A 26,583-nucleotide genomic window follows, 5' to 3' on the forward strand; every position below is an offset into this window, starting at 1 on the left:
TATCATCACTGACGCTTAATTCTATGTTCATGAGAAGCTAAACACAATGTGTGTAAGAGCGAAGCTGCTTTAATTGCTCTTTATGCTTACTGTTTGTTCATCTAAAGATTTCAGAGCATTTCAGACCAAATTTGGGTTGCTCGCTTCACTGTTTGGAACTGAGAAGACAGAGTTAATACGTTTTCTCATTCACACTGATTCAGGGACTTGTACGCTGCGCATCAAATGACGGCGAAAACAAGAATAATGCATGTGTCATGTATGTGTCTTGCTCACAGATGGTGTGACGTGATACAGGTAAGTCGAATGACAAGATTTTACCTTGACATCGACGTGTAACCTTATCAACTAAACCCAGCATCCCAAGGGAGTGTTTATAATACATCGCATTCTGCGCGATTCGATCGTTATTCTGTAGGATAGCATCCGGAGCTTAAACATGAGGAAAAGTTTATACGATCAGTGCTCGAAGCTTTTCAATCAGGTTGAAATAGAAAGCTTCAAGGAAACATGTCAAAATAAAATCGAGCTGCATGAACAGAGGACAGCGGCACTATTCGTTTCGCAGTAAAAATTAATAAGAACCAGTGAGATAATGAATCTGAGCTAGTCGCATGTGGCGTTTTTAAGACCAATTTACATGACTACGCATGTTTCAGATCCTTGAAATATCGTGAAAACGTGATGTACAATGGCTAAACGGTCCCTTAGAATGAACTGGTATAGGAACCTGCAGGCTCTGTATGACGTTTGATCTGGGCGAGAGGGGCACTGGCCTCTTATCATATACCCCTCCAACCGTCCTATCTCTTTAATAAGAGCAACAAAAAGCTACAAGCCCGCTAAAGTAACAGTTCCGTATGTACCAGGACCTATGCCGTACAGTGAATTAAGGCAAGATTATCCAGATTCAGACAAGTGTTCCTTTGCCCAGTGAAACAGTAAAACGCATCGGCCTCAAACAATAGCTTTAAAGAAAGTGGTCTTTTCTTCCGTCTAACAATAACTCGATTCCTGCCGACAGAAGTTAAACCCATGTTATTCACAACCAGTCAATTCGCTTTCCTTAAGCGGTAAGCATTATCTACTTGACCGTAAAGAACGGGTATCTGGCCCGAGCAGTCAAACAAAGCCAGGGAGCAAAATCAAAGTACCGTACAAAAGATATCCCTTTTCTGTTTTCTTTCTTTCACGGCTAACAACTGAATAGCGTCTATCTCGAGAAGATTACTGGCTGGACTTACAGTGTATAACGCTTCCCTTCGACTTATGTATGTACATCCATTCTGTTCGGCTTTGCATCGTTTTGTAAACAGACTTGATAGAAAGTACCTTCAATGTGATGTGCGAGGCACACGATACTAACCATATTATTGTAGTCATCAATCTTAAGAAAGTCTCTGGATGTTTAAGCACTGTAACCATGATTTAAAGGCTAGGTTATCGTTAAAAGAAATATGAAAATAGTTACTGTGTCATTCACGTATGAAAAGGTCGCTCAGTGTGGTATTGATGCAACCCGTACATTTTCATTAATCATTATGTAGATGATCACGTGATATACACCTCTCAACTTCGTCATCGCCTAATTCAGAGGTAGCATGGACAGAATCGCTTCTGCTTAATTGAGTGAAAAAGATCAACAAGTAAATAAAAGAGTAACTTGTTGATACATCACCGCTGAATCAAACGTGACGAAACTTATTTGAGAGGTAAAGCGAGAGGGGCTGGAACTTTAGTCACATTTACCGTCAATGAATCAGACCATTTCACAGTCTGTCGGTCCAACAGAGCGAAGAAAATTCGCTTGATTCCATCGTCCGCGTTCTTCGTCCTCATTGGGGAAGGATAACACGAACACAACATGAATTATCCATGATAAGTTTGGCAAAATAGCTGTCAGTGCTTCCACACATATCCCCCTTCACTTTAATTAACAAACTCCTTTCATTCCGTGCGCCTTCGACGTGCCCGCAACAATTAATGCTTGCTCGAACAGTGCGTGCGTGTCGGGCCGTACTGCTGTACAAACCATTGTGACTCTCCTGCCATTCACTACATAATTCAGCATGTTCAAACTAGATGTGCGGCCGCGGAGGATGATAGCATTCACACACTAGAAAATAAGCGGCCATAGTTCTTGATGAAACAAAGGGAGGTAGAGCGAGAAAGGGAAAGGACAGAAAAAAAAAAGAAACGATATAGAAAGAGTGAGAGAGGAAAAAAACGAAGAAAAATAACGAACACCACAATGTTTCTTTCGCCTCATCGGATATGTGTTTGATGACTAAGCGGTTGATGCGGCAGTCCTGGAGCGTGGTGACTGTGATGGTGGTGATGATGATGGTGGTGTTGTGCCGAATTCGACAAAGCCGCTGCCGATGTTGACGAAGCCGACGATGACGAGGATGAAGAGGAGGTTGAGGAAGAGGAGGAGGAGGAGGTGGTGGTGTTTGAAGAGCCGTCCGCTGACTTCTTCTTTGACGACTGGTTCTTTTCCTTCTCGTTCAGTTTCTTCATCTTCATGCGACGATTCTGGAACCAGATCTTAACCTGCCGCTCTGTGAGTTCCAGGGCTTGAGACAGTTTAGACCTTCGGTCACGTGTTAGGTACATATTTGCTTGGAACTCCTTCTCCAGTTCGTAGATCTGGAGCTTGGAGTACGGCCGTCGCTTAGTTCTGCGCGGGGTGGTCGTGAATGTGGCCAGAAGGCTGCATGAAGATGCTCCCCCTGTCAATGAAATCAGAGTGAGAAACATGTCACAGTATTAATCAAAGTTGAACGCCTACTGGCTCATGATTGTCCCTGCAGCTAAATTATAAGGAGCTCGAAAGTAGCCATTTTAACATTGTGTCTATTAATGAATCGACCGGAAGTTCTTTGTGTCCTGTGACCCTTGTTCTCTCAAAGCTTTGGCCCTACTCACTGGCCAGAAAGCTTCACATTGACTCTCTCAAGACTGGCAGAAGGTTTACATAAAGAAGGAGACACTGCATGCTGCAAGGACTGTCAATTTTCAAGGGAGTGGGGTGGGGAAGAAAGAATGAAAGGGGAAGGCTAGTAACTGATCAGTGGGAATCAGTGAAAATGCTGGGGGTGATTGTCCCAATCCTTGTGGGATTCATTTAAGAGTACATTATATATCTATTGCTGTGTGAAAATGATTTGCTTCAGAATGGTCTCATATTCAAGTAATGTGCAGTTTAATGTTTCCAGGGGCCCGTTTCATAAAACTTGTCATCAGTGACAACTGCCACATTTCTATGACAATTTGCTCTTAGCCAATCAGATGCAAGAATTTCAGTAGCTTGTCACATCTATGACAACTTGTCACTGATAACAAGTTTTATGACACGGGCCCCTGGTCAGGTTAGCATGTCTGTACAGTGACGGGGCATTAAACTGCACATTACTTGAATATGATACCGTTCTGAAGCAAATAAATTTCACACAACAATAGATATATAATGTACTCTTAAATGAATACCACAAGGATTGGAACAATCATCTCCCAGCATTCCCACTGATTCCCACTGATCAGTTACCAGCCATCCCCTTTAAGTGTCTTGATACTCTTCGACACAAAATGACATGGTCTAGGGTGAGGATGACATGGCGACACCAACAAGGGAAGAAACTTTTGCCCACCTTTGGGTGAAAAATACACCTGTACATTCCTAAGCTTTGATCTCTTATGGATGCGAAACTAAATTCCTTTCATGCTCTTGATATAAAGTATAGACCTACTGTTTAACAATGTAAAAAAAAATACAGGTTTTACGGTTCAAGATGCGACCAGAGTATCTGCATTGCATTGTTGGCATAATGAAACATAATGCTTTCGACATGGACACCTAATGCATGAAAGAAGGTTGATATCTGCGAGTGACCAGTTTTGCCATGTTCAATATTTACCATGGACAGTATAGTGTCAGAATTAATCATACAGTAAACGGTTTGTACGCATTTGGACCCAGGAAAATTATAACGCTGATAGAGGTTTTGATATAAAAAAACCCAGTGTTTTATGACATTGTGTCTTAGTATCATCATACAGATTTGTCACCAAAACTTAGAAAAAAATGCTGAAATTGAGCCCCTACAATAACTATTAACTAGTGTCCATAATGGGAACTTGATGTGAAATTCAAATTTCATTTGGATATTTAAAAGTAACATTGTACTTAATTTGTTTATATGCAATTGTCATATTATATGCTTAGGCCGGAAATGAAATAAAAATGAATGAATGAATGAATGAAATTGCATTTAAATATCTGGATATACATGTATACCATACAACATTACTTCCATGTACACCTTCACACATATTATAATATTATCCGTCTGCCTGTCTGTCTGTTTGTCTGTCCGCCTATCTATCTATCTATCTATCTGTCTATCTATCCATCTATCTATACATGTATATCATGTACATAAATATGATACGAAAAAGTGAGGGGTGAAGTCTGTTTTAAGCAGCATAGGCGTAGGTGAAATGTGTCATTACTTTCGAACTTGCAGTTTGATTGAGAGAAAAGTTAAGCTCCATTGCTTAGTTAATTGAAGCATCACATACTTAATAACAATATATGCTCACAATTGTGTGAAAGCACATTTCCTCTTGTTTGATTGATCATGGAATCGTGGGCACTGCAAGATGTATCAAAAATGAAACTTGTTCTTCTTCAATTACCCATTTAGCATGACAAATTGAAGTTACTTGAGGTGAAAATTGCTTATCTCTACGAATTACCATCCGCAGCACAACATGCGATTAATATGCAATTGATATGCAACCGATTAAGCAATTAGTGAACTTCACTGCACGCCAGCTCATTAATCAAGCTTTCAATTGCAAGAGTATGTTGGCTCTTGAAAACTAAAATCTTGACCGGTAACCAGGGCAGTATGCTGCATAGGAGATGGGTGACTGGGGCAGAGTATGCCTTTTAAGAAGACAACCAATACTGTATGGTTATATTGAAATAAATGATGAACAATACAAAGTGTAGCATTTATATTAAAGATGTATATTTCACGATAACTATTAAAAATAATCATATTACTGTTATTTTGTACAATGTACAGGTTAAAAAAAAGGTATACAGACAATCAATCAAATCAAATCAAATCAAATCAATTCAAACAAATAATACTCTCTAAATTAAATTACAAACAAACAAATAGACACAAATTTAGTGCTGGAGGACTTAGGATTACCCCTCCCCTTAACCCGTTCCATGCGGGAACCTGGTGTCCTGTGTATTAAGTCTATAGGGATTTCAGAATTCAGTATCGAACGGGTACATTGTACCTAAATGACGGTCTTTACTGTAATTTGTTACCTACTAAGAGAAGCATCAAATGCACAGGTTACACATCAGGAAAAAAAAAATCGTCAGTCTGGTCTACACTGATCAGTTTCCAGATCGGCGCAACAATCGAAAAACCCCTCTTACTTCAGTTAGACATATTGCACAGAATCTTCAACCCACATTCTGCAACACGCTGTTGGGTATAGCTTTAAAGTGAAAATCTCCCCTCCGTGCTTAAATTGACTTGGAAAATGCGGGTATTTGACTGACAGAAACAAAAGAGTCATCTCTGGTTAAAACTGAACAAAAATGAAAAAAAAAGTGTTACGGCAGTGTTCGACATGCTATAGCCTAACAGGTCAGAATCACATTAAAATGGGCAAGGTGACTATATACTGTAATCGCTTAAAATTCTAGCAATTGCATGTGGGGACAAGTAGTCCTACAATTGTGTTCTGGTCAAGAATATAATGACCCCATTAAATTGACGAAGTCATTACCAACAATCTAAAACAATTTGATGTGAATAGAGCAGTAATTCATCTTGCATTCCTTTCAAACAAAAGTGATTCACTGGTGATTTTTGTGAGTGGGACTATGAGAACAGACTGTAAATGTACAACATTATACCTCTTTTGATTTGCTTGAGTACCTCAAATTTGTAACCTACTCAATTTTACTTCTTCGATTTTTACCTTTAAACTATGATATCATATTTTCAAAAATGTATGTAACATGATATGGCGTGGATTATCAAAGTTTTCACTTTACACCTAAAAACTCACGAAATCAACTTATTATCTACTGACATTTCTTCATTCTTATCGTCACGCAGCACAATTAGAGTATACCAAATCAGTGTGTTATTGTGCCGTTTTCAACAGATTCTTGTCACTTACAAAGAATTCGTATTTTTTTAAAACAATTGTTGGCTTATATTTAAACAACGCATGTACATGTCTACACTTGTAATGAAGCTGCGTAATTAATAACAAAAATCCGACAGAAATCAAGATATAGTCGATATAACAATGCCCCAAACAAAAATAAATCAAAAAATCCACATATTAAACAACAATTTCTGAACTTTTATGCGTTTTGCCTTTTTTTTTGTATAGCAACCGCAATCTTATCACGTTCACCAAGGTAGATATAACACACTCCTCTGGACGGTGGTTTGTGCGTGTCGTTTTTATCATGCAACCTATCTGTCTCCAGGTTTTAATGTGTATGTTTAGTTGGTGACACACGCGCCTTTGATCAGCGTGCTGATCGCTACTGCCTGTGTATCCAGTGGGTTATGATTCGACCTGAAAAGTGCTCAACCTATACAATCACTTCAAAGGCGAATACAAAAGTGAGACATCGATTTTCCTTGCTTTCATATTGTCTGAGAGTGATAAATTGCTCTGTTTTCACAAGAAATAAAATATGGTGAGAAAAAAAAAAGTGTTCTTATCTTTGGCTCTGTCTGCAGAAGCGTGCCTCAGTGTAGATCTGTGCCGAAGTAGACATAAATTGAACTGACAAGCAACAAATATGTCCTTTTTTCCCTTTATGTCTTTGTATCGAAATCTCAGTGATTCTTTGTCATTTATGCGTTTACTTTATTTCATTCACATACAGAGCGCCCCTCTGTTTTTTCACCTCTTCCGATCGGGGTCTGTGTTGTCCTATCAAGGAGCTGCCGCCGGCTACTCGGGTACGCCGCCGCGCCCCGGGCCATACACGACGGTCCCGTTCGCTTCAGAGAGCGGCCGGTGCGTCTTTTGACACATCGGCGCTTCCCCCGTCTTTCAGGCGCGCAAGATCCCGGGGTCCCGGCGAATGAAGAGAGCCTTAACATCATGCTTTGTAGGATTATTGATACGGTCTACAATACCGGTACAATATGTTGGCACCGTCTGGTCTCACAAATATAAATGCAATTCCGGCAAAAGAAGAGAGGGAGAGGCGAATGGAAGGCAAAGAGAGAGGAAAAAACTCAAACAAACAAAATAATACCGGACACGTTGCCTCAGTTCAACGACTTATCGGTTCTTGGTTTTTCAGATGTGGCCTAGCTTGCGAGAAGCGAGAACGAAGCAGCAATAATGATGGTAATAATTGTCTTCTGCGGTAAAACAAGACGCGCATGTTCGTCCTAACTCGCACGAGTCGCCCGTGTATAACGTGAAGTGGGCTCCTTGACATGAGAACTGTGGTATGCCTGAAACGTCCCATATGTTTTCACTTCCGTGATTTTGATTTCCCTTCTTCACCATGGAATATGCCGGATGAGACAGAAAAGAAGAGACAGACAGACATTATTGTCTATCAACCCTCTCCACCCGTCCACCTCCCACCCACCCGTTTCTCTGACTCAAACACACCTCAAAGAGAGGAATAAGGGCAAACAAAAAGTAGAACTCGTCCATTTCAACGACTGAAAAGAGATAATCTACCCTTAATCCCCGCTCATTTCTTTGTTCCATGAAGCTGACCGCTGACTTTAACAAAAGGTGTCGATAGCACATAATACGCTTGTTTGAGTCGGGCGTGCCTGATGACGGTGGGTACTTTGGTAGGCACTGAACGCATCCACGCAGACCCCCTTCTTCCTCACCCCTCCCCTTTCTTCTTGTCCACCTCCACCGCCCCCCCCCCCCATCTCCCCGATCCTCAATTCTCAGTCGGAGGACGCTCGCGAATAGATTCAATAAAGGTGTTTATTACATATCGATAAAACTGACACGACACTATTCAAAACAGGCAACGTGTATATTCTACTAAGTAAATACTTTTTGTTTGTTTGTTTGTTTGTTTATGTCTATTGGAATGTCAGTCGGCGTAGAAATGCATTGGAGGAGAAATAGACATAAATAGTACACGTACAAATGTGTGTATACATACATTGATAAGTTATGATGAATTTATGCAATCAGTGGATTGATGAGTGATATGGCTTGCAAGACAGATCATGGAAATTGGAGCAGAGGAGAGTGAGAAAAATGAAGAAAGGATGAACGAATAACAGAAAGAGAGGCAGAAGTTAGATTGCGGCTATCAGAGACGTAACAAAGGGGGCGTGTAGAAAGCACAGACGGAACGTATTATGCTTCAAATTGAACATTATCGATGATCGATTTGCTCTCTTTGATGGGGGCTCGCCTGTGCGTCTCCTTAATACATTGTTAAACTAACATGTAATTTGGATATTACACGGGTCTCTTCTGAAGGCAAAGATTATGTAATCAACTCCCCTCCCCCAAGTGTAATTTGGATATTACACAGATGTCTTCTGAAGGTTAAGATTAGGTGATCAACTCCACCCCACCCCCTTTAAATGAGGACATTTCATACGATCTTTGCGCTTTGGTCCATGGGGCTTTCACGAGACCAATATTAACAGTTAACTATTCACATGTCTGTTTAATTCTTTGCCTTCACCCCTCATCTTTTAGTTACCATTACAGACCTACCCTTACTCTGTAAGACAAGCTTTAAAAAAGGAGAAAACACAGAAAAACCTTCCCCAACAAAAACGAAAGAACGAATTTCCACATCCTCACTATACTCCTCTTTATTTTTCGTTATTTTTTGTCGTTTTCTTTTAGATAATAATAATGTATTCGCGTCGGTGTTGTTTTGGATCATGTGTGTTTGTGTATGTGAAAACTTGTGTGGTCATGCGTGGGTGTGCGTGTTATTTGTATCTTCTATAAATTTCGGATTTGCCTTTTGATCGAGTGAGCCATACAATTATATACCAGAGCTGGACAATGGGTGTGAAGGACAGACCAGACAGCAGCATATCGCACAATCAAGGAAGTCAACTTATGTGGCATGAAAGAAGGCATCGGACGAGTGATGCAAAGAAAGCGAGGTTGGAGTGCGAGCTCCTTCAACCAGGTGCACTCATCTGACGGTCCGGGATGTTCAGGGAGTTGTGGTCATAATCATCCCGGCCAACACGAGGTGAATTCTCCAGCGTGAAAAAAAAGAAAAAAAAAAAGAAATATGCATCGGATTCCCTTCCCCCTATCATAATCTCCTTTCCTCTCTCTCCCTGTCTGTCTATCTATCTGTATGTATGTATGTATATATGTATGTATGTATGTAAGTATGTATGTATGTATGTAGGTATGGTTGTATCTATCTATAATTATATCCATCTATCCATCCATCTATCTATCTATCTATCTATCTATCTATCTATATATATATATATATCTATCTATCTAATTATCTATCTATCTATCTATCTATCTATCTATCTATCTATCTATCTATTCATCTTTCTATCTATCCATCTCTATCTATTCATTTTTCAACTTTTTTTTTCGTAATTAATGCCACTGTCTTCTTCTTTGACCACGACTTAAAGACCAGATGGACTTATTCAAAACGTTCCTCCCCAATTGATAATCATCACAGCGTCATTCCGTCTTGACCGAATATACAACTGCACCAATCATATCAAATATATAAATGTGTATCTAACGAGTATATAATGTATGTAAATGATTAGAACTAAATAAAACGAAGGTGAGTTTGAACAATTATAAGACTACAAACTATCGAAGTGGTTAAAGGTGTTGTTTACCTTTGGGAGCAGTGCATGATTTTAAAAGTTTTCAAGATATCATATTTGATGCATATGTGTAGGTCTGTTGTATCACAAAACATCCTACCATGTAAAATTTTCGCAATAAAGTCTGATATATATGGAGATATCAGTATTTTTCTTAATAAACCATAACTGTAGACGGTTTAGTCTGGAAACATTTTTATTAAAACTATTGTTCACATTTTGTGTATTTAACAATACTTAACATCGATAATAGGAATTCAAATTTTTACAGTGGTTGTATCCCTAACTCACATTTTAGAACTATTTAAAGCACTATTGCTGGGTTTTTGTTTCATCTGCAAATAGTAAATTATGACTTCAAATTTAAGGAAATTACTTTTTTTTTTGGGGGGGGGGGGGGGTAGTCTTAAAAGTCCACGATACAATACTATGTGGTATGCTGATCGACATTCACCCGTTTTGCTCCATGTTTCCTCACCCTCACCCGTTTTCGCATCTTTTTTTTCCGGAGCAGAAGTGGAGTCGGTGTTATTGAAATTATCAGAACCATTGTTTCATTTTTTATATAACTGTTAATTAAAAACCTAGTGTCTTTGAACGCCTTACGAAGTCAACGATCCACAAGAGAGGAGAAACAAACTTTTCAAAACAATCGCTGAACATTGCATAAAATCATAGTGTTTGGTTAGGATCAAGGCAACACCAAACTGGAGCCAAGGGCATGGTTAAATCAACAGAATGATGTGACTGGAACAGCATACGACAAACAGATTCAATCAGCGTGACTATTACTAAATTGAAAGTTACTCATCTGAGTTTTACGTGTCGTAAACTTATTTCCTCCGATTTCATGATAATATGTCATCCTTAAAGGGATCATCTGGCAATGTTTTCATTTGGGGGGAAAACGAACAGCATATAGTCATACATGGTACCAAAAAAAAGTTTTCCTATAATTATTGTTACAAATACGAAGACATGCAAAAAATATGGGATTGAATATCAAAACTAGATCGTTCACTATTAAAGTGAAAGTCTGTAAGCGACATGCAGGCACGCGTAACGAGATTAAGAAATATCGAAAAATTATAAATGAACTATCCAGCAAATGTACAATTGTAAGTACTGTGATATTTGTTCAAATATTTCCTTTTGAGCGCTTAAACTTTGTTTCTCTCTCTCTCTCTCTCTCTCTCTCTCTCTCTCTCTCTTGCATTTAGAAATTCTTTTACAGTTCAGCCTGTCAAGTTGAACAATGTCTGTTATTAAGTCAACACAATGTTAGAAAGTGTCACTACTAAGTCAAATGACATCACTAAAGTATTGGTTAAACTTTGGATCACTACCCTCCATCAATATACATCAATCCTGGTATTCCTTTTGCTTGATTTTGTTTTTGATCATAAATTTGGGATTCTTGCATTCATATTTCTCTACTCATAAACTTGATTCTCTCACGATTCCCTTCAACAAACGAATCTCTGCGACAAGCAATATAAACAGTAGTCGAAAAACCTGAACAATGTTTCCTCCCAGGTACCGACTGTAGTCAAATGTCATTGTTCTAAGTTCTACCCCAGAGTTCGCACCCTGTACAAGTTGTATTGTTTGAATGTGTGACAGAGTTCGTGATCATTCGACATGTTCGAGGAAAATTGTTTTCTCCAAGGTCAAACATGAATACATCTTTCTAACTGTATTGAGTTCGTAGATGTTATACAACCCATGTAGTACCACATTACACCTCTCTTTACAGTTCTGGTGAATGACACACGACTATAGGAGCACGATTCATGTGGGTGTCGAATGTAAACATGATTTTCGTTAAAGCTAATCATCTTTTCCAAATTGTACATGGGTCATGATATACACGTGTATTTATGCAAGTACACTACACTCCGGTGTTGGTAGTGCAATTCGTGCACGATACACAACGTTGACAGCCGCACTCTGTATACAGCCCTAATTATTACAATCCACAAGTTCTTGGAAAATGGTACTTATGGCACTGATGATGACGAAACGAAAGATTTAAAGAAAGCGCCAAATAAAATAAACCAGAACAAACTACTACAAACATGAAATATAAACTAAACCATAGGAATAAACTAACTATATGGTCTTGACAATGATCATATTATTATTCTACAAGATACAACTTTAAGTTTTGTTTATGTCGTTTCCTATGTCTTGTTATTTTTTATGTTAGAGAGAGTGAAAAGTGAGAGAGAAAACAGTGAATCAAAAGAATATTTGTCACTAGCATGATCCGATAAATTAACATGACACGCCATTTGCAGTAAAAGTAAGATATTTTCAAGACTTTTCGATACCAAAGACAAACAATTCAAGAGTTTGAATAGAATCAGTCATTCAAAGCAATCCCATTTTCCTTGTGAAAAAAAGTGTCATTACTCTGAACCCCTGTTCCTTTTCCCTGTTAAAGGAGAAATGCACGATAATAGCTTACAGTACGATTGGAATGTACACACGTATTAAGAATATTTTTCTATAACTGAATGAAGGACAAAAAAAGATTGATTTTCATGTATTTAGCATCATTTACTATCATAGAGTTGATATGACCAGGCAAAGTTCATTCTTTGGTGGAAATGAATAGATACTGTTGATCTGATCACTGGAATTATTTCCAAAGCAGTGGGAGAGTTTTAGGGGTGAGGGATTTTGTTGAATTCTCTTCGTATTGTCTGTATATCGTTGTCCTACTGTGACATCACGAATTATTGTAGTCTTACTGTAGTATCCATTGATGATCTGGTACAACCAGTACTTAAACAACAACAACAACAACAACAACAACAACAACAACAACAACAACAACAACAACAATCATAACTTTGAACGAAAGCCCGATTTTCCTCAAACTTCATTTATGTGTACTGTCAGTATTTCTACAGTCACTAAATCCACGTGTATAATCATTTGAGTTGTGTATATATCACATCCTGTTATACTCCTCTTAACTATATCATTGCTTGTATTAAGATGTGGAGTTTTGGAGCTCCACACCTGCCTGTTTCTGTTAATTCAATAAAACTACCACTCCTCTCGTTATTTGCCTTGTACTGCTTTATTAGACTGATTCAAGGCGATCACGAGGCAAAAGTACCTGTCAGGTGATCAGGGTGCCACCTAAAAAAGTGAAACATGAACTAACTCTGTTTAAGCCGTTGCGTGCTTTGAGAGGCTTCGGGCACAGGCAACCCCTGAGCGTCGTACTTTATCCCAAGCCACTGCCGTACAAGGAGAGTTAATCTATCACCTACGGCAGTGTACGCGAACCTTGTGGGCCCTACAACTTCACAAAGTCTGTGCAGGTTGTCCAATTTTTGGGGTGGAACGGGTCGACAGACTGAAAAGAGATCTCTTCTGAACATGAATATACCCGAATGTTTGTTTGTTTTGTTTGTTTTTTTAAATCATGGCAATATTCCATTTGGGTGAGATGAGAATGGAATGCAAACAAATAAACGTCATACATTGCGATGGTGATAATGATTGTCTTTCACGACTAATGTTCAAATTGTTACAATGTGTTGCACCATGCTTTTATTAATTTATAAAGTGGTTATTAGCCCATCAATAAGCACTGAAAAAAAAAAGATGTCGACACGTGATATCGTAATCAATATTTGATTCTGGTACAGGTGGCCTATATTCAAAGGTTTTCCGACCAATGGGTGCAAATTATTGAGTAATCCCTTTCAAGTAGGACAAAACCCGCCTTCCAATTCACTCTGTAATTGTATGTATTTCGGGTGTAGGAATTTGACAGCAATAAAAACACTAGATGGAAATGTGTGCCTTATCCTATTGCATTCTCTCTCATGAGGTCAGCGAGTTGTTAGGAAGAAAAACCCACAACCAGACAGTTACCAATTAATCTTCATCATGCACATCATCATCATCATCATCATCATCAATATCATCATCATCATCATCATCATCATCATCATCATCAATATCATCATCATGGGAAAATCGAATAAGAAGGTGGAGGACTCAGGACGAAGAAAAAGATCGCTACCAATCATGAAAATCTTGTATTCAAAGACCGAATATCTATTGTTACATCTCTGAAAGAGAATAAATATGTCATTTAGGACTGAGGGAGTAAACGTGTTCTATCGACAAGATTATGCAATCTGAGTACAAGACCTGAAGACGGAGTTAACTTCCGATGAATCAAATAATCTAGTTGTAAGAGTGGACTGGGCATGTCGTATAGTCTACGCACTGCTGCAGTTAATAATGGAGAAGATCACTTCGATTTTGTCTTTTGCTGTAGCACCTAATTAACAGAATAATAGCTGTTAACAAGCGCTTACTTGCATGCACATAGATCCGCAAACACGCTGGACAAAGTTGATCCATCACTTTACTGTTTTAGTTGTTGTATTTTCATCGACTTTCAAAGTGACGTACATGTATACATTTCCACAGTTTGATCTCAGCACGTTTTATTTTGGGCAAAGCGTGACACAAGACGTGCTCTCATAGTTAACAATGCACGTCAGGCAGATATAAAGCAAAAAGGGGAAATAAATCAAAAACTTCAAGAGGATATAGAGCTCCTTTAACTGCGACTGTACGAATATTAAAACAACATTGACGTACTCCTTTATTGCTGCGGGAAATCAAAGATACGTATAGGAATTGAATAATCATAGCATATCATTTAATATATAATGCGCAATATCCTATACGAAGTTGCTGTGTTATCGTTCCCTCATTCACAGACCCGTTTACTCCAGGGTATGTATACATACGATGACTAGCAAAATAATGTACAGATGTAATAGTATTATCTTCTGATCTACCAAGATAATGAGAATGTTCTTTCTTCGCTTACAAGTTCTGCTTACAGTAACCTCCCATGCAACATCCCTTATTAGCTCATTGAACTATTGCATAGACGATTATGGTAGATTTTTGTTTTCCCTACATTTTTTTTTCGTCTACTGATTTTGATTAATATTGCTTTTGCTTATTTTAAGAATTGTGTTATGCAATTATTTTACATTTTGATTTACTTTATCTATAGGGAAACACTATATGCTCATAATTATTTAAGGAGACACGCGACTTTAGGTAGACAACCTTTTTCATCAGATTCAATCGCGAGCTGTAATGCTGACATTGCTTATCCACACATTGTCTTCCTAAAGCTGGATCCAGAGTTACAGATAGGCCCTATTCTATACATCCACTATATCTATGAATCCATATTTATAGCTATCTATCTATCTATCTATCTATCTATCTATCTATCTATCTATCTACCTATCCATCTATCTATCTATAGAGAGAGAGAAAGAGAGAAAGAGAGGGAGAGAGAGAGACACGCACACAGAGAGAAATAAGGATAAACAGAACTAACTTGTAACAGAGGAGGACAATGTGAATCACAAGAATAAGAGTTCTGCACATTGCTAAATGAAAAAGGAGATGCGGAGTTGGAGATAGTAACAATTCCATAAATCTACCAACTGAAGAATAATACAAACCAATGGTATAAGACTGTAATATCGTAATATACCGACTGTATTACTTTACTCTTTTGAAATAAGTATTATTCTTGACGTGTGTGAAAGATGAATAAAAGAAGAAGCGAGAGGAATGGGGAGACAGTGTGAGAAAGATATATATATATATATATATATATATATATATATATATATATAGGGAGAGATTGAGAGATACACAGTACACTGTTACAAGAATAAAGATACGAGTAGATTGTATACAGATTGTATAAGCAAACTGTACACGATTGGTACATCATGGAATACATACGTTAATATGTATATATAATTATATTATAATAGAACGTGTGTGTGTGAGTGTGTGTGTGTGTGTGTGTGTGTGTAGGAAGAAACATGCATATATAATACGAATTTGGCGGCAAAACGGAATAAGCGCCATTTCTTAAACGATGTAAAGTGAGTTTATATCAGATAGAGCAAAACTAAGACTTCAAATATCTTAAATTAACAAAAATACTTAACTTGTTTAACTTGATCTAGCTCTTCACATACATGTATATACTTATATATATATATAGATACAAATATTGATAAAGAACTGTGCAGTTACATAAGAAGGATAAAGATATAATCATAGACAGAGGTGTAATTGCACAGATGGGTATATCATAGATCATAAAAGTTTAACACAATTTCTCATGAGATTCTCAAATTCCTTTAGTCATTGCACGGGAACCAACAGATCCCCGAAAGCAGTGCCCAGAAAAAAATTACTGTTCTTGTATGCATGTCTACACAAATGTATTCCTGTGATAATTGCTAACAAGCTCACGGTATAGCACCGCCTAACCGAATTGTCTGCGTTCGTCAATTCGATTTTCGGTCGTACTGAGCGTTTATCTTCCCTTAAAAATGTGGGGTAATAAAACATCGCAATGCGCATTTGTGAGAATCCTACGTGAATCTTCAAATGTCACCATGTTTAGGTTCAAACCGGCAATACATTCTTTATGTTCCAGATACCCTCCTCTCTGGGTGACACCTGAACTTCGTTTTATGACATGGAATTGACGGGAGTTTTGGCACGAGCAAAAGACAGTCTGTGTTTGATGGCCAAATGTAATAATTATACCACATACTGGCAACGACCTCTAATCATTACCAAAGATTCGTTTTTAAGTCAAGTTTGTAACGTTACTATAGAACTCATTGGCATAGGGCGTTGGCTTTGCGAGTTCACCCCCCTTCTCGAATTATCTCCCCCCCTCTCTCTTCTAACCCTATCTCTTCCTGTCTCCTTTTAATCCTCTGCATGCCACATTTACCACCTGTCCACTAGTCTGCGTGTGAAATCTGTGCGCATTTGACTAAGTGGCACAAGAAGGGTTAAACTAATTTTGCATCGAAATCCATGCAACGACCTCCTACCTCATAACTGAAACTTTAGCCAGCTATTATAGGCATTAATCATAGCTATACTGGCATTCTGACGGAGAAGTAAGACAGACATACTTCGTAATCATTCTCTTACTGACATTGTCATCGTTTCTTTCATTCTTTTTTTTTTGTTTTTATCCCAGCTTGAATATTTCATATCACATTAATTCATACTCGTTATTCCTAGCACGTTCACCTCAATTTGTCAATAAGGTAACAACAGTAATGGGAACAAGATGCCCTATCGTATGCCACAACACAGGGAGACATCGACATCAGATCGCTTAATTTGAGCTTTTGACCTCATCCGTTTTTTTCTTTTCTTTTCTTCACACCCGAATGGTACACAGGAATAATACCATATTTACACCATCAAATCATAGTTACAAAGGGAGGTGGGTAGTTTCAAAAGCGAATGGAAAACAAAGAAAATAATATAGAGCTCGTTTTTACATCAGACTGTAGCACGATAGACATTCTGTCAAATACATTCAGTCTGTTTTTCAACGTGGCGTTCTCAACGAAATGCGCCCTGAAAGCAGGTGATAGATGGATATATCGAACGTACATCTTGTATTCATTTACTTAGGCTCATTTACAACAATTCGTTCATTTTACGTGCTAGTGATTATGCAGATAATCTATCGCTTTGAATCTACTTAAACACTGAAAGTGTTTGTGAAGGACTATGATAAATTAAAGACCGGTACCATTGGATTATTATTATTATCATCCTTGCCTTGTTTTCTTCAAGTGTCGATCTGTCGAGACCAGATATCGCGAAAGGTACTTCAAAATGTTAAATTGACTTTCGTATCGTGAATATGAGCGATCACGAGACGACAAAAAGAAAAATATACCAACTCCTACATTTTTATTATCACCTACTTACCGATATAAATGATTGTATTTGGCTGCACTAATGTGTTCTACGTGTTGCATTAATGATTAGTCGCATACCCACATGAATTTGATATGCACGCAATTACTCGAATTAGTTGTAGCGTCAAAGTGTCAAGTGACTTACCATTAGGCCTACTATTCTATTTCCTGGAAGTTTGGAGTATTCCATGATGACAGTTCTGATAGTTATCGAAATATGCATATTTCTTACAAACATGTGTGTAGAGTGTGCCCCTGGCACCTCAAAGGGGAAGAACAGAATAAAGGTGAAAACCAAGGATTTCATTATAGATCAATAGTGACAGAATAGAGCTAAAGGGACGATAGAAACTATGCACATAACTACGCATGACGTGTGAAAATACCGTCTCATGTCTCATCCTTCAGTCTACACACAGCTTGGGGTCTAGGAGTAATATCTTTGCTACCAGCAACTTGCTTTATCCACAGTGATTCTAACAATTTGTTTCATTCTCTCCCATTACACAACCATGGGATCTTTGAAAACTGGATTAGATCCTCCTGGATTCGACAAGAAAGCCCTAAACAAATATTCCTCGCTCCCCCACATAATGATCAATACATGCTGGTATTGGTCTCTTTAGAAATTGCAGCAGCGCAGGGAAATACATGGATATTTCTCAATCTCCAACCCGCGGCAACTCCCCGCTTTTCATGTCATTGTTTGATCTTTCCGTCCGTGGGCCCGGTGCAACGACCAAGCGACCGAAAACTACTGACCATTCAGGGCCCTTCCTTTTCTTCCTCCCCTCACATCCATTGTTCCCACTTCAATTGGTCCGGATAGTTACTCTCCTCGATTAAATCACTTCATTGTAAACAAGCTCGGACAGTTTCTTTTTCTTCCGAAGAGCGATTAACAGTCAATAGATCTAATACAAAACCTTTGAGGAGAGCGGGGCATATCAATTACATCTAACAAGAGATTAGCGGCATTTGAGAGAAGAAGGCAGGCAAGCGATCCAAGAAGAGAGTGAGATTAACACAAAAAGCCGGCTGGAATCGGTACAATTTTTCTTGCCTCTGTCTTTTTCCCCTCTTTTTTTTTTGCGCGTCCCTAGTGCATACAGCATTAGCGGCCCTCCTACCAGTTCGTCGCAGCCGGCACTATCCCGCACAATAGTGGGTGGCGATTCGTTGCATGGAGTTGGTTTCTTCCCAATACAAACAGTACGCGCTCTTCGCAAACCAGTCTACTCTGTTTTTACCCCTGCACAACGTGGTCGCCAAGGGAAGGGGGTATTGAACAAGGAGCCAGTTGGACAGCCCATGACACTCCCTCCTAAAGAACACCCCATTACTCTGCCAGGGGGTGGTACACACTGCCAGAATAATTAGGAAAGGCGCTCATGAACAGGATGGATAGGAATTAGGCCTTTTTATCCGTGGGAATCTATCATTTGACAGGATAATCGCGAAGGATCTAGCCAAGCTTAGTAAATGGTTATGAATAAATCATTTTCTGTTCAGCTGCAGTCAGCATGCATATTCTATACTGTTATTGTTTTCCTCTCGAGTACATGATTAGATTATCTTCAACTTTGATTATTAAGTTCGATAAACGCTACATTATCAATAACTCTACTAAGCCATAAGTGATTTTAAAACAAATGTTTAAAGACGTGTTAGAATGAAAGTACACTCTGCGCTTCGCGTATAAGTTGACTTGAATAGAACCAATACTGATCAAAGTGTGCTGTGAAAGTTTTGTCAAAATCATCACATGAGACAAGAAAATTATAAACTTTCAATATTTTTAGTATCTGCATGATATAGAGAATAGTGGTAGCAACTACGGATCTATTATGGCGTCATGATGTTGCGTTCCAGGTATCCCATCTCGCGCACTTTAACTCGTGGGAAAGATGTTGCAAATGGCGAGTTATCAACGGCGGATTTAAGGAAGATGCATGCACTGTTCCGCTTCTGTGACTACATTCTCAATTAGCAAAGTCAACAAAAAAGACAGAATGGAATTCTCTTAAAATGGAATCAACAGAGAAAACGATAAAAGTGCCAATCCCACAATATGTATAATCACTGAAACTAATTTAATGAGAGAGAGAAAAAAAAACACACCGATGAACACCTATAATGTTGACATACCTAAATGAAAGACTTCTCGGGCGTCGTTCTATCCTAAAGGTGTTGTAAACTGGGGCTGAGGCAAAGCCTTGGGAATATTGCCAAGTATGTTCGACCAATCTGTGACTGTAACCTTATCAACTGGATTGCAGTCGACGTGGCCTTTGCGACTTCTTAACAGAGCACCACCCTTCAAATGCACGCCAACGTCACAGTGAATGCTTGCCAATGTCGGTTAGAGTGTCGGTGTCGACTATCATACTGATTTGACAATGTTTGAGGTCATGCAAGAAATTAAGCGCTTTGTCGAAAGTCTCTGAAGACAAAAAGAAGCATGATTTTCGCAAATACCACATGGTAGTTTAAATGAATGAAAAGAGAAGAAGACAAAGGGAAATCAAACAGAATCGGCTGATGGAAGAATGAAAAGAAGGGAACAAGGAATCAAACAACTAATCGATAGCCCAAACAAATCTTTCATTGTGCACCTGTCCTATATTAGTTTTAATAACTGACAACGTTTATGTAGCGCATTATCACATGAAATGTCTCTAAGCGCTAATTTGAGGGTATTGTTTTGAGGGTATAATTTGGACAGAGCTCTCATCCCTAGAACTCATCATAAACGCTTCTGCGTCCTAACTTCACACCTATTATGCAAAGCCTTCTCGACCATCAAAAAAAAACAACAACAAACAAAAAAAAAAAAACGATGAGAATCTCATCATATCACATAATTCAACCGAATGAGACAAATAGGTCAATTACTCGGTAAGTGAAGCTGCGCCACATCGGACCAGTACTCTCGGATAATTAAATTCACACCGAGCTATAGAGTGACAACAAGCGTTAACTTCAAACACGCACACATGTACACAGGCCTGACAGCACTGGATTATAATTTCTCCCCGTGTGTGAACTAGATATTCCACATTCATGTTTGATAACTCCGACTGGAGGATACCACCAATAAAAAAAAAATCTAAAAGAGAGAAATTATGGTCTCTTTCTTGTGTGTATTTACAACTATGACAGAGAACCAATGCATTACCATCAATGACAACATTTTGGTTCAAGACAGAAAGTAGTAAAACAAAAATTAAACTGAAAGATGACAGTAATTATCACTATCAATAATCTCATCAATTCATCGTCAAGTCATGATATTGTATGTTTGGCTCGGTAGAGTAACAGCATGAAATTATTTTATCTCTTTTTTTTTCTTAGGAGCTTCACGAACATAGTGAAAAAAATACAGACATATGTAGACAAGAATGGTGGCTCCATAGAAGACCCTCCCAACACCCCCTCACCAAACAAACAAACAAACAAACAAATAAACAAACAACAAAAAACAAGAACTCAAAGAAAAAAAACGTCTAAATAGAAAGCACTATCATCATAAAGGATTTCGGATACCTTCTACAATGTAGGTTAGATAATGATATTACATCTTAATGTTCCCTACTCCTGATAACAAAATGTTTTTATCTCACCAAACACAAGCCGACAAATATTTTCATGTATATCATTTATGTACGCTTTTTGTATAATCCTTGAATATACTAATTTTATATGATTGATAATAGTTATAGTACCCTTATGTCTGTGTGTGCTATGTTTCCGATGTTGAACTCCATGTGAATGAATTACGTGACAGTGTCGCTCGGTTTTCAGACTAAAACGATATGTTGTAGTTATCAACTGTTTGCAATGTGGTCAAAAACTTGACTGACAATCCCAAGACTTTCAGTCGGTCAACGAACTCAAACAGCTCTGAGAGGAGCGTCTTCGTGTAACGTGCTTTTGACGTGGTTATTGGATTTTCGACGCGATGAGCCTCCGCGTTATACGTCAAACTCAATGACAATCCCTATACACACTACCACGCCTTGCTCGTAGAAACAGATGCAACACGGACAAATAGTATCAGCAGCAGCGGTAGTAGTAGTAGCAGTCGTAGAAATTTAGTGGTGATAGGGTTTAATAAAGCGACCAGAAGAAATAGAAAGCCTCATAAAGGAAGGCTGATCTGGAAGTAAAATCACATACGTACATAAAGTGATAGAAAGAATTCAAAGATAGTTGACAGACACAGGACAGAACAGGTCATAATATACATAATATAAAACATGTAAGAGCTGCTAGAGTATACACACGTAGATGCAAGACGCAAACCCTCCACATTCAAGCACAGATATACACACAAAACACACACACACACCTCTAACAGACAGGATCGAATATAACCAAAATAGTCATGATAAAAACAAGCATGAACAAGAACCACTTAAACCAAAAACATACACGAAAAATAAGATATTTCACGGAAGACCTCAATAAGCACAACTCTTTTTCCTACCTCATTTCCATCACAGAATAACCCGTTATTCTGAAATGATCTGTGTATCTTGATAGAACCGGGCGTTCTATTACAATAATCTACGATGTGTTCTGTTACACTGCATTTCGAAACACGTCTTACGATGTCTGTTCAAAGGGGTGGACAATTACCTGGCTTTGAGTCTTGACTGTTATTTTACATTGGGTACTCAATACTAAAACGGCCACGAAACATTTGAAGGTGAATATTTTCATCAGCAGATCTTCATAAAAACTAAACATAATGAAATGAAATGAATAATGAAATTTTATAGGATAATTTTGACTTCTTGCCTTTTTTTCTCTGTGTTTTACACAGCAATTAGAGCCTGTTCTAATAATCTACTTTATGCAGGGAAAATTGATAGGAATGATTGCTTTCTACCTGATGTGTTGTGCACTATTTGTATGGAATGCAAACGATGGAATGACAGCAACCATATCGCTTGATGTGTAACGCGATACCATTCGCATTGCTAATTACAAGGTGTTGTAGGCATTTATCGTAAGTCAATGTCGTGACTTCTTGTAGAGTCATAAAATCAACGGATGGAACAAAGTCGATTTAAGTAGGCCTATTGCATGTGTGCGAGAGAGGGAGACTATGCGTGCCTTCAGTATGTAAAGATTTGTTTATTAGCAGTCATGACTTAGTGACATTAGAAAAATAAAAACAAAACAAAAACAAAAAGCTCTACAGAAGATAGCTGACAATCATCCCCTAACTTACTTTTGAAGAGAAGAACTGCTATTCGGCTCGGATGAAATGTTATTGATATTTTCGTAATAAGTTCGAAGCCACTTATCTGATCGTTTGAAGAGATGATGTACTTCAGCATTTTGGAGTGGCAGATATGTAACATTTACGGTAAGTACTATGTCTGTGCAATCTTCTGACTGACAGGGAGCAGTACATACAAGGCTTCAACGGACATACTTGATAGCAGCTCACAATCATATCTCATCATTTCCCAACCGTCTTTACAATCCAGTTAATCAATTTCTGCTTTTCCATATATTTCTCACTGTAGTACTTAGAACAGTTCTGACTTTATAATCTATCTAATCGCACAAGTGTAAAATCTATAAATATATATCCGTATATATACATTCATAGTTATCACATACAAATGAACATAAATTTTGTTCTGGTTCTTGTTCCGCTGATTGACAAGGGACTCCACAATATTGTTGCGCGGAACATTAGAGCTGGCTTATGATAGAGCGAACGAACCCTTGCGACAATTTGAGTGAGCGATATCATAAAATTCCGCTCAGGGCCACTGCATCATCTCAGTACCAGAATGTCCCTGCTTCGAATTTCAGAAAAAAAAAATGATAGAAGAATACTTCTCACACATGCAAGGTGACGAGTGTCAATACAAAACCGAAATGGTCAAGAGATAGCCATTTCTATGTCCTATCTTGCCCTTGTGATCTTTGCGCTCTGATCTTGCTGTTAGTGCAGCCGTTTCGGTAGTTGAAGTCTCAAATTGTCGTGCAGGCTGCTCGGCTGCCGAGCAAGTATATCCGTTCTCCTCTGATACCTCATAAAAACCTGTCTAATTTGTTGTCTAATGTTTATTCTAGTATAGTAGTTTTGAGGACATACGCACTTTGGCATTTTCATATACACCGTAAGTCCATGGAGCAATTTTACCCTTTTTTTTTTGCCTTGTCTGCCTGTAGGGATGAGTTCGAGGAAAACAGGTAATAATGACACTGCAATGAAAGCTGTAATTATGCCTTGTCCCATGACATTACCTATAAATCAATCCGTCAGTTCTAGTGGAAACCCGAGTTGACATTTAATGTGTGCCAACATCTCCGTGAAATAGAAATATGATTAAAAAATGGGATCCACCAGGTGACCAAGACGAAATATTGACGTTCTAATCCCTTGAAACATATGTGTATAGAAGAAAAAAAGAAGAAAAAAAGGTCGAGCTGTTTGATGACCCGACAAGACAACAATATTTTACACGAGCTTACATCAAATTCTAAACGAATATTTAGGGCTTGGACTATTTTAGGGCTTGGACAAAATATTCCCGTTGTCGCACATGCAAATTAATGACTTTTTTAAAGCATAAAAAGCAGCAATAATGATAATAATAATGATAATAACAAAAGAATGTTTAAAAACCCACTTCTGTCGTTCAATGACTGCAAAGGCAATGACCTACTGACTCCAGACCCGTGAATGCCATGACTGCGTCATAGAAAGGAAATGGGTTGTGAAAGCTTAATCTCATCACGTAGCCCTCTCAGGAGGAAAGCTACCGAAAAATCTGAAAAAGCTAGGCATCTGAAGATGCCTGGGACTTCTGAGCAGCACAAGTCTTATTTCGATGGCAAGCTTATTTTCATTACCAGTTTCTTTTCTCTCTCCCTCATAGCTTTCTTATTCTTTTTTTTTTTTTTTGGTGTGTGAATGTGTGTTAGTGCGTGAGTGTGTGTGTGTGTGTGTGTGTGTGCGTTTTGTTCTTCTTGTTGTTATCATAACATGACAAGCCTCCATTACAGGCTAAGTTCTAAAGTTGTGACTGATTTGCATCTTCGTGATACTATTTTTTCCCCCTCAGGTATAATATTGTCATTTTGCCAACGTGAAAAGGTGACAGTTAATCATCGTACTCTGCAGCTTATCCTTGCTTTAGTAAAAAAATGTTCTCGAAAGACAGAGAACAAAGACAGGATGCACCAGAAGATTAGAGACTACTAAATTCAGCGTCTTTTTTTTTAAAACTTGTCTGTGCAGATAAAGTCTGCCCTCATGAGAATGAGGTGGTTCCTTGTAACCAGGGAGATATGAGAGGATGATACTAGCTGCCTGCATATTGATACAAAATTGGAAAGGCAATAAACGGTAATCAAGATATGAGGACACAGGTAATTCGATAAAGAAACAATACTGAAAAGGGTTGTTTTTTTTTTATTTTGCGTAAGAGGAAGAGATAAAAAAGGCATATTTGATGTTTTAGTGTCCCACTGGAAAATCCGTCGACTCAAAGGGTGTCGTTTAATGTCGCATAAAAAGGGCGGGCGAGAGCGGGGAGCGAGTGGACTGGGCGTAGGAAGAGACAGATAGCTTGTTTTATGCGATCGTTTGGGAGTGGTTTATGGCCCCAAGAAGGGGCGATATAACGGACTCGATGCTGCTTACCTGTCATATCTAAGGGGTAGGGTGAGTTGTGGAGACCGTATGGCGTACTGTAGGCATTGTTGCTCATGTATTGTTGCTGGTGCGCCATGTGTGCGTGGTGAGGAGGAGAGCCAGCGTGTGTGAGGAAGGTGTTGCCGAAAGTGCTGGAGTAAGGCCGAGGCGTCGCTCCGTGCGGTGCGCCGCCGCGGATCTCTCCTCCGTTCCAGGCGGTGGCAGCGGCAGCGGGAGAGACTCCGCTCCCGGCTCCCTGCAGCTCCTCGCTCGCGCTGGATGCCGCTAAACTCGACTCGGTCGGGGAGTTGTACATAGGGTAGGAGTAGTGAAATGCACTCAGCTGGTCTGAATTGGACGTGCTAACACTAACCATGGCATTACACGATGTTCTTTGCCGACTTGCCGTCCCATAAAGTCCATTCATAGGTGCTGCTATCCCTCTGTATTCGGCGGCACAGCTCTCCATACCACTGGGGCGCTGAGTTGACCAGGTCTGTTCCATCCCTATCTGCATCATGCTTCAAAAAAAAAAAGAGATCACGATGAGGGGCAAGCAAAGAACCCACTACCGATGATAACAATACCCAATGTATATACAGCTTATCCCTTTCCTAGACTTGCGCTATATCTCGTTTTCGTGTGTTTTGGCGAGCAAACTGACAAGTCCGTCGCCACTGTCGTTATTATGCCGTGACACCTCAGGTAGGTCGGAATCCGACCCTTCCGCCGTTTCGTCAAGCTGGCTGTCTGAATAACGATCAGGCGACCTCACCGACCCTTCCGTATATGCTAATAGACATTTACAACTCAATCACGTGACTCCGCTTACTACGATACACCAACACACAAGAGCGCCCACTGAAAATACACCGACTTTTATTATCAATGGACCACCGAAATCTTGCGGATCGACAGGACACGTTTTTCGCCCTTGTTATGCATTGTCGTTAAGTTACCCCTTCCCTCTCCTTCTTTCTCTTCCAACCCTGCTCTAGCCTTCACGTCTTTTGAAGTCCTGCGATACCCCTTTTAATCTTATCGGCTTTATAGCACTTGAGTCAAATGGAAAATAATAACGGTGGGTTTGAAATGCGCTCAATCGGCCGTCTCCGTTGTCTTTTGATCTTGCTTGCAGCCGGTTCGTACTGGCAAATGAAGCTCACGCGCGAATTTACGGCCACCCCGGAAGAGTGGT

The 26,583-nt window shown here is 39.0% G+C and overlaps 1 protein-coding gene across 1 annotated transcript; it reads right to left on the reverse strand.

Moving 5' to 3' along the window:
• Nucleotides 1-2,265: 2,265 nt before the first annotated feature.
• Nucleotides 2,266-25,905, reverse strand: LOC139725961 (uncharacterized). The gene is made up of 2 exons (XM_071637043.1): nt 25,395-25,905; nt 2,266-2,732 (listed from the first exon to the last, which is right to left on the reverse strand). Exons 1-2 carry the CDS (start codon nt 25,903-25,905, stop codon nt 2,266-2,268), a joined length of 978 nt encoding a protein of 325 aa, XP_071493144.1.
• Between the last annotated feature and the right edge of the window lie 678 nt (nt 25,906-26,583).

Source organism: Diadema antillarum, unplaced genomic scaffold (assembly GCF_040938485.1).
Source record: "Diadema antillarum isolate AM-2024a unplaced genomic scaffold, OU_Dant_1.0 seq00000069_RagTag, whole genome shotgun sequence".
NCBI lineage: Eukaryota > Metazoa > Echinodermata > Echinoidea > Diadematoida > Diadematidae > Diadema > Diadema antillarum.